This window comes from Aspergillus stella-maris (assembly GCF_047715825.1).
Source record: "Aspergillus stella-maris strain CBS 113639 unplaced genomic scaffold BDV14scaffold_38, whole genome shotgun sequence".
Lineage (NCBI taxonomy): Eukaryota > Fungi > Ascomycota > Eurotiomycetes > Eurotiales > Aspergillaceae > Aspergillus > Aspergillus stella-maris.
In genome coordinates, this window is record NW_027396832.1 from 110,118 (window position 1) to 122,491 (window position 12,374).

At 51.2% G+C, this 12,374-nt stretch overlaps 2 protein-coding genes across 2 annotated transcripts; one reads left to right on the top strand and one right to left on the bottom strand.

Annotated features, from left to right (window-relative positions):
• Window positions 1-893: 893 nt before the first annotated feature.
• Window positions 894-7,463, bottom strand: BDV14DRAFT_201498 (polyketide synthase; the record flags this gene model as incomplete). The annotated part of the gene is made up of 3 exons (XM_073773775.1): window positions 894-938; window positions 996-7,119; window positions 7,174-7,463. The coding sequence occupies 3 exons, from the start codon at window positions 7,461-7,463 to the stop codon at window positions 894-896; spliced, it is 6,459 nt and encodes a 2,152-aa protein (XP_073626734.1).
• Window positions 7,464-8,399: 936 nt separating this feature from the next.
• Window positions 8,400-11,988, top strand: BDV14DRAFT_201499 (KR-domain-containing protein; the record flags this gene model as incomplete). The annotated part of the gene is made up of 4 exons (XM_073773776.1): window positions 8,400-10,055; window positions 10,104-10,226; window positions 10,278-11,342; window positions 11,401-11,988. 4 exons carry the CDS (start codon window positions 8,400-8,402, stop codon window positions 11,986-11,988), a joined length of 3,432 nt encoding a protein of 1,143 aa, XP_073626735.1.
• Window positions 11,989-12,374: the final 386 nt, after the last annotated feature.

The following is a 12,374-nucleotide window of genomic DNA, read 5'->3' on the forward strand; positions in this document are numbered from 1 at the left end:
AGCTGGAGATAGCAGGGATCCGGGGGTGGATAAGCGTTGCTAGCGCGTTGATTGTCGTCCTATCCGGGGTTCTGACAGCGCTGACAGTGGAGATCGTGACGCCGGTCGGTAGATAGAGGATTTGCCCAGTGCCGGGGCCCGGAATTGCCTTTGTCTGTTCAGTGCCGACGTGAGGAAGAGTAAGCATTTTCTCAAGCATTTGAGGATTCTTGGGGTTTGAAGGGCTAGGGTTTGATTGGACATTCGGGGATTATCCCGAGGTCTGCTATTCAACTGCCGATGAGGATTCCGGTTTGGTTTGTTGGGCGCCATTGTTGGCGTTGCTTATATTTGCTTGGGTAAGCCTCGTCTGGGCGCTGCTGATGCTGTTCAAGAGGTCATAGCTTCGATCACGGTCGCGCCTACATATCTCCTGCTTCGGATCCGGTATTTCACTCGGATCGCGAGTAGGTGTCCTCCAATATGCTCTTTACAGAGCTTCACTTCATTATACAGAGCAGGTCTCTGCCGGTCAAAATTCCATGCTGGTCATCCCACAGAGACTGCTAAGCCCAAGGGAAAGTACACAAAGATCCCATTCAGGTCCGGTCAACCCCCAACCAACAGTATACGTAAGGCCGTCTTCAAGTTGGACTTCAAGTGTAAGACTAATGTCTCTCCTCTCATCCAGCTTAGATTGATCCACAAAGACTGAATAAATTGGCTCTTAGGATCTAGCTTCATTTTGGCTGCGTCTCAATTTGATATTTTAGTCAGGCATGTCATCATGTGTACATTCTTTACGCTTGTATCTATGGCATAAGCTTAACATGCAACTACTAGTTAAAAATCAAATATATCCCTATACAGGGTATCCCATCTCCACCCACCTCCATAAATCTCAAGCAAAAAGATTACGCTTCGATAAGACGATCCAAAGTAGTCGACAATTGATTGACCTGCCCGCAAATGTTAGCACCCGGCTGTGCGATGGCAGAACATATTAGGGGGCATACCTTCGGCTCACGAATCATAGTAAAATGATTCCCCTCCATAAAATCAACACTGATATTCTCCTCGCCTAGCAACTTCTCCCACCCATACGTCCCAAGGCTCTCCCGCCCATCAAGCAAAAACTTGACGCTCCTCGCCTCATCCTCAGACCTCGGGAACTGCTTCTCATCGGTCGGGAGGACAAGCCCATCGCGAGCCCAAATGATATGCGTCTTGGGCGCTTCTTCCGGGTCAAGCGGGTACGGGATGAACTCGGCGAGGTTCTTGATTGATGCTTCGAAATGAGGGATTAGCCAGTCTGGTGCTGTGCCCTGGAGACCTAGTAATCCGAGCGAGTCGATAAAGTGGAGGAGGTGTGATGGGAGGGGTTGTAGGTTTATTGGGCATGGGGAGTCGATTAGGAAGAGGGATTCGATTTCTTCGCCGCTTTCGATGAGTTGGCATGCCACTGCGTAAGCCAGGACACCACCGGCTGACCAGCCTCCGAGAGTGTAGGGGCCTTCGGGCTGTCGGCGCTTGATTTCAGAGAGGTATAGCGATGCAACACCTTCGATTCCGGTCGTGTACTCGGAGGGTGTCTTCATGAAAGGGCAGTTGAGACCGACGACACATAGATCCTGCGCAACTTTAGGAAGAGCAGCGTATGAAGTTGCCGAGCCCGATCCATCAGGGAGAAGGAATAGAGTCTTCGAAGCGCTCTTAGCACTACCCTGCAGTACGACAGAGGTAGCAGGTCGAGCCGACTGCTCAATGTCTTCCTTTCCCGCGTCGTAGTCTGGCTTCTCATCAATCACAGAGCTTCCTGTCAACGAGCTCGCTGACGACTTCGCATCATCGTTGACACTGAATGGTGTAGTTGTTCCGGATTGGTCGGTGCTGCCCATGAGAGATGAAATGGCGCCTCTAGCCTGGTCGACAGTGGGATAGTCCACGAAGAACGAGGACGAAATGTCCATGTCCAGATCTTCGCGAGCTCGGCCAGTGATGGTAAGTGACATCAAAGAGTCAACGCCGGCTTCAGCGAAGTTCTGCACTTCGAGCAGCTCGGACAGGTCGACGCCTACCTCTTCGCAGACGATGGCTAGCAGCCCATTGATCGCTCCGGTGGAAGATGGACCCGCAGGGCGCTCAGAAGGAATCTCAGTCACCATCTCAGTGTTGTCTTCCTCTGCGGTAGCCGGGAGCTCTTCTTCCTCTTCTTCTTCTTCTTCTTCTTCCTCTGTGGTAGGTGTTGGAGCCTCATCAGAAGAAGAGTCCGTAAGACCCAAGATTACTCCCTTTACGGGGCCGATGGTAGGGTGATCCGTAAACAAGGAAGAGGGGATAGCTTCCAAGCCAAGTTCCTCACGGATACGTCCTGTGATCGAGAGAGACATGAGCGAGTCCAGACCAATATCAGCAAAGGCTGTGTCATCCTGAAGCTCTGACAACTCGACACCCAATTCTTCGCATAGCAGATTCAGGAATCCATCAATAATTGCCGTGTTCTGCTTTTTGGGTACAGCAACCGGGGCCGGCGCCTTTTTAGCCTTCTTTGGTTTTTGCGAAGGGGCAGACTTGACGGGCTTCGAATCCTTGACAGGGGCTCGAGAAGGTGTAGATGTGGCTCTCTTGAGAGGAGGCAAGAGTTGATTGACGACAGCTCGGGGGATGGCCTTGAACTTGACACCTCCAATAAAGGCAACCATGTCTTCTCCGTCGAATACGTAGACGTCGCCTGCCATGGTGGCTTTCTCGATCTCGTGCATCCTGACATAGTTGGTGTAGGTCCTGCTCCCTTCTAGTGGTTCCGCGATTTGCAGATGGTCGAAGCCATGAGACACAAACACTTGCTTCCTGGGATCGATGGCGCCGGATCCATTCAGAATGAATCCTGAGAGATGTGAGATATTGTCGATAAACCGAGGGTCGATGTCGAATTCATCGTAGTCACTGGATTGCTGGAATTCCAGAACGGAGGTGGCTTCCAGGTTCTTCGTATCCATGATTACTTCCTTCATGCCATGGTATTGCTTGTCGTATTCAACAAAGCCAGAGAACCCTTCGTAGGTCGCCTTGCGGTCGAGTTTCTGGAACTTGCCACCCTTGACACCATCGTTCATGACATTGATTCGAGACTTGATCAAATATGCCAACTTGGACCACTCTGCAACCCATTTCTCGGTGTCTCCATACTCAACACTGCAGGTAGAATGCAACACCCCCAGGCTACCGTCAGCATTGACACTGTGATATGTGATGGTCACTGATTTCAGCGGTTTATCAGCCGTGGCAGTTATTCTGAAGACCTGCTTCTCCTTTTGATCGCGACCCTTGGCAATCAAGGGCTTCACGATCTCAACACCACGTACATCCATGCCGATATCGTCTGTCTTGTGGACCTTTCGGTATATGTAGCTCGCTACCGTCAGCGCCGCCTCAGCATAAACACCCGCTGGGCAAAGAGCTGATCCATTCACCAAGTGGCCCGTCACTGCGTGGTTGAGGTCGGGATCGGAGAGATCTGACTCGGCAACAACGGTGACCTTCTCCTTGCCAAAGTCTTCCTTGGTCACCTTCTGCACGGATGGTGTTGACAGGTGGCGGCCGCGACGCTTTGGAGCGGCTGACTCGGTGACGAGCTTTTGACCTTTGGTCAGACACCAGTTGTTGTTGTAGTCAAGCCAGTAGTTCTTTTCTTCGAAGCGGTAGCTTGGGAGAGCCAACACGGTGTGAGAAGCTTCGTACTCCCGATGGACCTCCTCCCATTCGATCGTTAGACCCTTCGAGTACAGGCTGCTCAGTGTGCCGGTCAATGTCTTCCATACGTCTTCTTGCGGGCGGAGGGAAGGCATGGTCTGCGCTTTAATACCCAGACATGATTTGACAAAGGCAGAGCAGACAGGTGCGGGACCAATCTCAACCCAGGTTACATTGGCATCAACGACTCCCTTGGACTCGGCAGCCTTGAGAGCACCCATGAAGTTCACTTGCTCGCGAGCCTGGCGACACACGTACTCAGCGCCAAAGACACCGCCGTCAGTAACAACGTCACCGAGTAGGGGAGAGATAACAGGGATCTTGGGAGTGCCAAAGTGCACCGAGCTGGCCGCCTTCTTATACTCCTCAACAATAGCTTGGATCTGTGCCGAGTGGAAGGCATAAGCTGTTGATAGCAAGGTACACTTTGTGCCGGCGGCCTTGAGCGTTTTCAAGTGCGTCTCCAATTCCTCCGCGGGACCGCTGATGACAGTTGCTTCGGGGCCGTTGATGCAAGCGACTTCAATGTGCTCGCCGCGGAGCTTCTCCTTTACGGAGCCGACGGATGCAGCAATGGCTAACATCTTGTGACTGCCCGGGGTGCAAAGCTCTTCAAGGAGTTGAGCTCTTCGTCCAACGAGGTAGATTGTGTCGCTGGCGGATAGGACACCAGCTACATTCAGGGCAGCGTACTCTCCAAGGCTATGGCCGAGAACGGTGCTTGGAGTAATGCCCCAAGAGCGCCAGAGACGCGCAAGCGCCATCTGAATGCAAGTCTGTCCAAGCTGGAGCGCAACGGGCGAGAGTGATCCAGCCTCCTCAGAACCATCGATGAGAGATAGGAAGCTCGGGAAGCCCTGATTCTGACCGATCCTGTTGAATTCCAGCACATCACTTCGGAAGGTCTCTGAGTCCTCGAAAAGTTGCTTTCCGAGAGCCGTATAATGCGAGCCTTGCCCTGTAAATGCGAAAGCGACCTTACCGGACCCTGTCGCATCAGGCTTAGTCGCCTTGGGCTGGGCCGATCTCAACGATTTGGCGAGCTCTGAGATGCTCTTCACTGCGTAGGAGACACGGTTAGGGTAGTGCATTCGTCTCGCAGTGGTGGTGTATGACAACGCTGGCAAAGATGTGTCAGGGTTTGCTTCAAGGAAGGCTGCAAGCTTATTGATGTTCTCGGCCAAAGAGTAGGTCGCCTTTGCACTTAGCGAAACAACAAAGCTTGTTCGGGGATCCTTCTTTTCACTCGGGACAACCGCTGGACGATCCTCCAAGAGGAGACCAGTGTTTCCACCTGAAGCGCCAAAGTTGTTCAAGTAAGCACGCCTCTTGCCTCCCTCAGGACGGATCCAGGGAGTTTCTTTGAAAGCAATTCGAACACCTCGGTCGTTGAGGTCATGAGGGAACGTGTGGTTCATCTTGGTCTTGATGCCAACGTGGGGTGGGATAGCATTCTTTTGCATCATAGTAACAGTCTTGATCAAGGATGCGACACCGGCAGAAGCTTCACCATGGCCAATGTTTGCTTTGAGTGCACCGAGATGAATCAGCTGGTCTGCCTTGCGGCGGCCTTGGTCTCGTGGAGCAAAGACGTTCGTGATAGATCCCATTTCAGTTCCATCACCAGCCTGCGTTCCTGTGCCGTGCATCTCCACGTAACTGACATCGGTGGGATCCACACCAGTCTGCTTCAGGATCTTCCTGTAGAGAAACTCCTGGGCTGGTCCGTGAGGTCGGGTAATGGAGACTGCTTCAGAGGAATGGTTCGTCGCTGTGCCTAGAACGACAGCCAGGATGGGATCGTTATCAGCTTCGGCGTCTTCCAACCTCTTCATAACAACGGTACCAACTCCGTCACCACGACAGAAACCATCGGCGCCATCATCAAAGGTTTTACAGGATCCAGTCTTGGACAAAAAGTGTGCGCGACTCAATCCTGCGAAGAGATCTGGCGTTGTCATGACATTGAGTCCACCGGCCAAAGCAGTATCACACTCCTTTGCCAGTAGTGATGTACAGGCCAGTTGGATGGCAGCAAAGCTAGACGAACAAGCCGTATCAACATTGTAACTTGGTCCGGTGAATTTGAAATGGTAGTTGATGCGACCAGTGGCAAATGCTCGAATGGTTCCGGGGATATAGTACATGTCGATCTTCTCTGCAGCGTTGAGCGTGCGCCAGTCGTCACTTGTTTGTCCATAAAAGGTACCAATGCGATTTAGCATAGAAGACGGTGTTCTGTTGGGTACGAAACCTGACATTTCGAGAGCTTCGTACGCTGTCACTAGTGCAAGTCTTCCCATGGGATCTGTCTGATAGGCTTCGCGTTGGGACATGTTGAAGAAACGTGGGTCGAAAAGACCTGGTCGCTCGATAAAGCACCCGTATGGAGTATGCGTAGAGTTGAGCTTCTTGCCTGTGGGATCGTAGTGCGCTTCGATGTCGAAACGGTCCGGAGGCACCACTCGATGAAGATCCAGTCCTTGCTGCAATGTACTCCAGAAGCTCTCCAGATCTTCAGCGTTGGGGAAGCGACCTGACATTCCGACGATCGCAATCTTCTGGGCTCCGTTTAAGGGCTCATAGTCAGGTTTCTCTGTATGAAGTTGTCCTTCTGTTGTCACGTTCAACGAAGTCTCTGCTTTCAGAGTTGCTGCAAGGCTGTTGATCGCCTGCGACGGCCCAACGGAGAAGATTTGGCAAGCCTCTCGTGGTGCTGCTGTTGTTGTTTCTGTGACTGTGCTCATAACATCCTCGAATTGGAGCGGTCGGATCAAGATGTCTCTCACGACATCCGTCATAACAGTATCAATATCTGATTCAGCAGAGTATCGAGGTCCGAAGCCCGAGATGACGGGGATGAAGAACTTCCTCTTCTCACCCGAGTCTGACAATGGTTCCAACACTTCCGCAACATCTTCGTCACTGTATAAATGTGGTGCGTGGAAGGGTGCAAATATGTTAAGCGAGACTGTTCGGAATTTCTGAAGGTATTCTGAATGCTGAAGCAACGAGGCGACGGTGTCCGGGGGTCCGCTAATCGAAACCACATCCTTGCTATTCGCACTGATGTAGGGCTGATTGGCGTTTGGGATATTGTTCGATTCGTTAAACTCTGCCAGTGCCGCTATCGAGGCGTCTTTCTGAGCTCCTAGTATGAGTGTTGTCCAGCTCTGGGCAGCACCATCCTTCGACAATCGCTGAGCAGCTCCATGGACCTTGACGCCGATCCGGAAGGCCACTCTAACTGTCGTCAAAGCATTTGAAATTAACTGTAATGTGTCCTGACTGGTAGCGACGGACGAGGCGGACAACAACCCAGTACAAAATCCGGCGAAGGCACTGTCAGAGGGAGTAAAGTATTGAGATGATTTGCTGCCGAAGAAGCTAAACATTTAATTAGTTTTGACTATTGACGTCTTTGTTACGGGATAGAAATACCTAATGACAGTAGCCAATTGACACACGCAAGTCAGAGTAGTCTCCAGGATCTGATTGCGGGATTCAGAGGAACGATATCGCCTGACAAGATCCAGCACGTCTGTGAATTCTGGAATTTGCACGCGCACATCGCGAGGCTGTCGGCGGACTTCATCTCTCAGGACCTTGTTGAGCTCTTCCAAGAAATGCAAGAGGAGAACATCCTTCCGTCGCTCACAAAGCCGTTGTAGTGATTCTGCGAAGTCCCCCGTCTCATCCCCAAAGACATACAGCTTCAATGGGCCAGCCATAATGTTGTCATGAGAAAGGTATTAGATGGTCTAGAGAAAGAAAAGAAAATCAGATCGATGTTCAGTGTCCTGATCTCCTTCAAAGGGAAGCTTGACAGTCCAGCAGGAGAATGGAAGTTGCGATGCACGATTCCAATATAAATAAGTATCAATGTAGTCCACGATACCCCTGTCGTTGTTGATCTTGACGATAAGGGTCTATAGCAAGATTTGCCTCTCAGCATTCTGCACACCTGAAACGAGAGCCCTCTGGGTACGCAGTTCTTCGGATCGTGGAGATGTCGTTATCATCGGTGGAGCCCACATGAAGCCTATGAACGCAACAGGATGGAATAACTGTCAAACTAGACGCGGAAACAATCCTGCCGCTCGGGAATGATGGGTCACTATACCTCATGAGGTTGGGTTCAGGTAGATGCAGACTCGGCACTCTGTGACAACAATACGTACACGTCCCCAGTAAGTGAACCTAGTACTCGTATCGGACCTGCTGTCGATGCTTATCCCAGCCTAGAGAATCCGATAGCCGGTAACTATTACATGTAAGATTTTAGAGTAGGGCTTACGGCGGATACGATAACGAAGATCATGTCTCGGGTAGGTGGTCTACTACCGAATACGCTATGCGAAAAGCCACTGCTGCTGGAATTCCGAAAGTCCGATAAGAGGCGGAAGCTAGTGTTCCCTGAAGCAATGTTATTCAAGCTCCGTGAATACTTGGCTTACAGGGATTGATATGACGCGATATCTCCTCGGTTAATCTGCTGGAAAATGTAACCGGGACCAGAAGCCCGAGGGGGCTGAACACACCCCCACCGAGGTGCCAACCCTAACATAAGCCAACCCTCAGGTAGCATACGTAATCCGGAGAGCTTAGACAGTGTTACTCTGCAGCTCAGTCTTTAAGGGGGCGATAGATCAGACACGGCATTTAGAATGGTATGCAGTATCAGCGAGAGACTTCTGACACTGGACATGCATCAACCACAGCAGCATCCGGGCCAGGGGCTTCTTGGCTCAAAGTCCCCTCAAAGCAGTGGCGATGAGCAATCATGGACGAACATTATCAACTTGGAAGAAAATTCATGGCTCTCTGACCAAGTGCTATTCGGCAGCAAGACGTTTCCACTTTCAGGATACGTGGCAATAGCCGGTGAATGTGTGCAGCAGCTGTCAGGTTCGAAATTAGAGCAATTCTCAGTGAAAGATCTCTTCATTCGCTCTGCTATAGTTCTTGATTCAGCCGATAAGGTTGAGCTTCACACCAAGCTTCGACCACAGGCCTTGAATGCGGATAACAAGCAATGGTATGAGATCGAGATTGCTTCGCACAATGGAGGCCAAGCGACCACGTTGTGTACCGGTCTGCTGGTGCGAGATGCTGTGCTCGACACAGAAACAGTGGATAATCCTAGTCTAAATGGAGATTCCTCCAGACCAGTCAGTTCCGATTACTGGTATGGTATGGTCGCAGATCGCGGCATCGAGTATGGCTCCTCACAGCGGGCCCTTAGCGATATATCGGTAGACACAAAGGACAACAAAGCTACTGCAACTATTACGCCAACGCTCGATACAGCGGACTCTGTCGCCCACCCCGTCTTCATCGACCACACTTTGCAAGTCGCAGCGATCGCAGCTTGCAAAGGCCAAGGCCGGCTTCTCGCCAATCTGCCTGTCATAAAGTCGATTCAGCACCTTGTCGTTTCCAACAATCCCTGGAGCAAGCTTACAGTCACCGGCGTGGTAAACCCAAGTGGTTCTGGGGATTCGACGTTCAACCTTTCTGCTGTTAACGAAACTGGTCTCCCAATCCTGAGTGGACAGGGCAAAATCACTCCAATCCCCGAACGACAATCAGACAGCAAGCTTTTCTCTTACATTAACTGGGCCACTGATCCAACTTACGAGAATTTGAATCAATCTCTGGCACCTTTCCAGCCTGATCTCGACCCAAGTGTTGCTCTCGAACGCTTGGCTTTACTCTATGCTCTGCGGTCAGAGGATATCGGCGCTCAACCCTCAACAAACACAAAGGGGCTTCTGAAGAAAATCGGCACCAAACGAAAGGGAAAATTTGGTCTAGTCCCCGATGTATCTCCTTTCTTTGACTGTGGACCCAGCGCCCGTGCAAAGCTGGTCGAATTGCTCAAGGCTCAGCTCAGCAAAACAGAACTCTCCTCCCTCGCTCTTGCCTTGGAAGGCTGTCTGATAGACAATACGCCATTCTCGGGAAGCGACAGCGAAAGGAAGCTCTTACTCGATCAGCTACATCCACTCCTGCGGCACAGTGGCACACTATGCGAATCACTTCGGCTCCTAGGGCATAAAAACCCGAAGCTGAGGGTTCTGGAACTAGGAGTCGGCGCGAAGAAAACCACAGATTTGGTGCAGGAGGCACTTCGGACAGAATTTGATGAGCCGTTGTATTCCTCCTACTTGTCCGCTCCGCCGTCAGCAGATGCCACAACCAAGGTAAACGGAGATGTCAAGACGAACGGCCATGCAGAGCCGCTCTCTTTCAGCGCCGACAAAGGCCTGGAAGAGCAAGGATTGAAGGCGGGTGCTTATGATCTCGTAATCGTTACAGATGTAAGAGAATCGGTATTTTTGAAAGAGCTCATGCTAACAGTGTTCCAGTTTGCGGCATTCGCAAGCACTGCCAAAAGCGGTGCAAAGGCCCTCAAGCAACTGGTTCCTCCTCAGGGACAAGTGGTCTTGCTAGAGGGCGTTCCAAAACCGGAATGGTTATTGATACTGAAGGTATGTGGGATATGACACGAGAGGAAATGTAATGCTGACCATGATCTCTAGGATTACTTGGCCAAAGGGTATACAAACGGAACAACTGCCCCTAAAACCAAGTCTTCACTCGAAGATGCGCATGCAGCCCTGGCAGAGAGCGGTTTCGTATTTGACAACCCAGATGCCAAATCAGCGTCAGCACCCAAAGTCTTCGCGAGCCTGAAACAATCTGTGCCCCAATCCTCCTCTGAAATCACCGTCATCGGTCCGGCATATCATCTTCCCCTCGTCCGTGAAGTCGAGAAGACCTTCGGCGAGCAGAACATCAAGTGCGTAAAAACCACGATGGACGGCGACATACCACCTACCCGAGACGTAATGGTGTTTATCGACTTCGACGAGCCATACGTATACAACTTCACGGAAGCGGAACTGGCTAGATTCGTCAAGTTTGTCTCGGGCATAAAAGGCAAGATGATCTGGGTCACACCGAGCGCGCAGATCTCCTGCAAGAATCCCAATTCGTCAATGATACTCGGCCTGATGAGGACCGTCAGATCTGAGTTTAAAAAGGACATTACCACTGTGGAACTGGATCCAAAGCGCACGCTTAATGCCAGCTTGAGTAAATCGCTTCTTAAAATATACCAGGGACTCAGCCGTCGCGGCAAGTCCAAGGACCTCGACTGTGACTACGAGTGCGCGATTGTTGATGGGGAGATCAAAGTACCAAGGCTTCAATGGACAACGGCTGAGGCAGAGTATGCCCATCTAGCGGCCCGTCCTATTGAAGATGGCGCTACTTCTCAGGGTTCCAGCTTTACGACCGCTACATCCCCCGAATCTATCCAGTTCCGACCCGACTGCAGCTATCTACTAGTCGGAGGACTGGGCGGACTCGGCCGGATGATCTCAACCTGGATGGTAGAGAATGGCGCTCGCAATATCATTTTCTTTTCTCGCTCTGCAAAGGAAGGGCCAGAGACCACACCTTATTTCGACGAGCTTAGGAGCCAGGGGTGCACGGTCACGCCGTTTGCAGGTAGTGTCACAAAGCCATCAGATGTCGAAGAAGCAGTTAAGCAAGCGACTGCTCCAGTGGCTGGTGTCATTCAGATGTCGGCCGTTATGCGGGTACGTACCTACCTACCCACCCTTGATACAGAATGAAGCCTTACTAACGAGTACGCAGGACAACCTCATGTCCCAAATGACATTCACTGAATGGCAAACAAGCATCCAGCCCAAAGTCCACGGCACATGGAATCTGCACAACGCCACCCTCTCATCAACCCTCGACTTCTTCCTCCTCTTCTCCTCCATCTGCGGCATAACCGGCCAATGGGGGCAGGGAAACTACAACGCCGCAAACGCCTTCCTGGACGCATTCGTCAACTACCGACACGCGCAGAACCTCTCGGCGTCGGTAGTCGACATCGGGTTCATGGGGAGCATCGGTATGGCCGTGCAGAGCGATGCCCTGGTCAAGAACCTCAAGAAGAGCGGGTACTATTACCTCAATGAGCGGCATCTCATTGATGCGTTGACTTTGGCTCTGGCGCATTCGAGGCCTGCAGCTGGTGGGGATCGGTATCTGCATAGGAGTCAGCTCGGTCTTGGGATTCGGGCCACGAAGGCTATGGCTACGCCTGCTTGTCGGGTGGCGTGGAAGAAGGATTCGAGGATGGCGATCTCGCATCATTTTGAGCCGGTTGGCGGGGGTGGGGGGGAGGAAGTGAAGGGTGTTTTGGAGCGTGCTTATGTAGCCGGTAAGGAATGAGATTGGAGCGTTTCGTGTCAGATACATCTGTTGTTTCGGAATTTGATCTTGAGGACTTATCACTGGTTGAATGAAGACTCCGTGAATTTATTTACGACGGTATTACTGTAATACATTTTTCTAGGTATCATAACAAATGCTTTGCATACGCCGAAATCTGGCACTATACCATGCGTAAACAGTGGCACTATTCCCATTCCGATCTTGAGCATAGTCGCACCCCAATCCGCGATATTGATGGGCTGTAGTTGAGAATATATGTTTGAGTTTGTATGGAGTATAATTTCTGTCCTCGGTCCATTTTGTACACTGTGGATGATATCTCAGTTTTAATGGGATAATTCTAAACCGGTCGTGCAATGTATATATTTATTTCAGTATTTGAA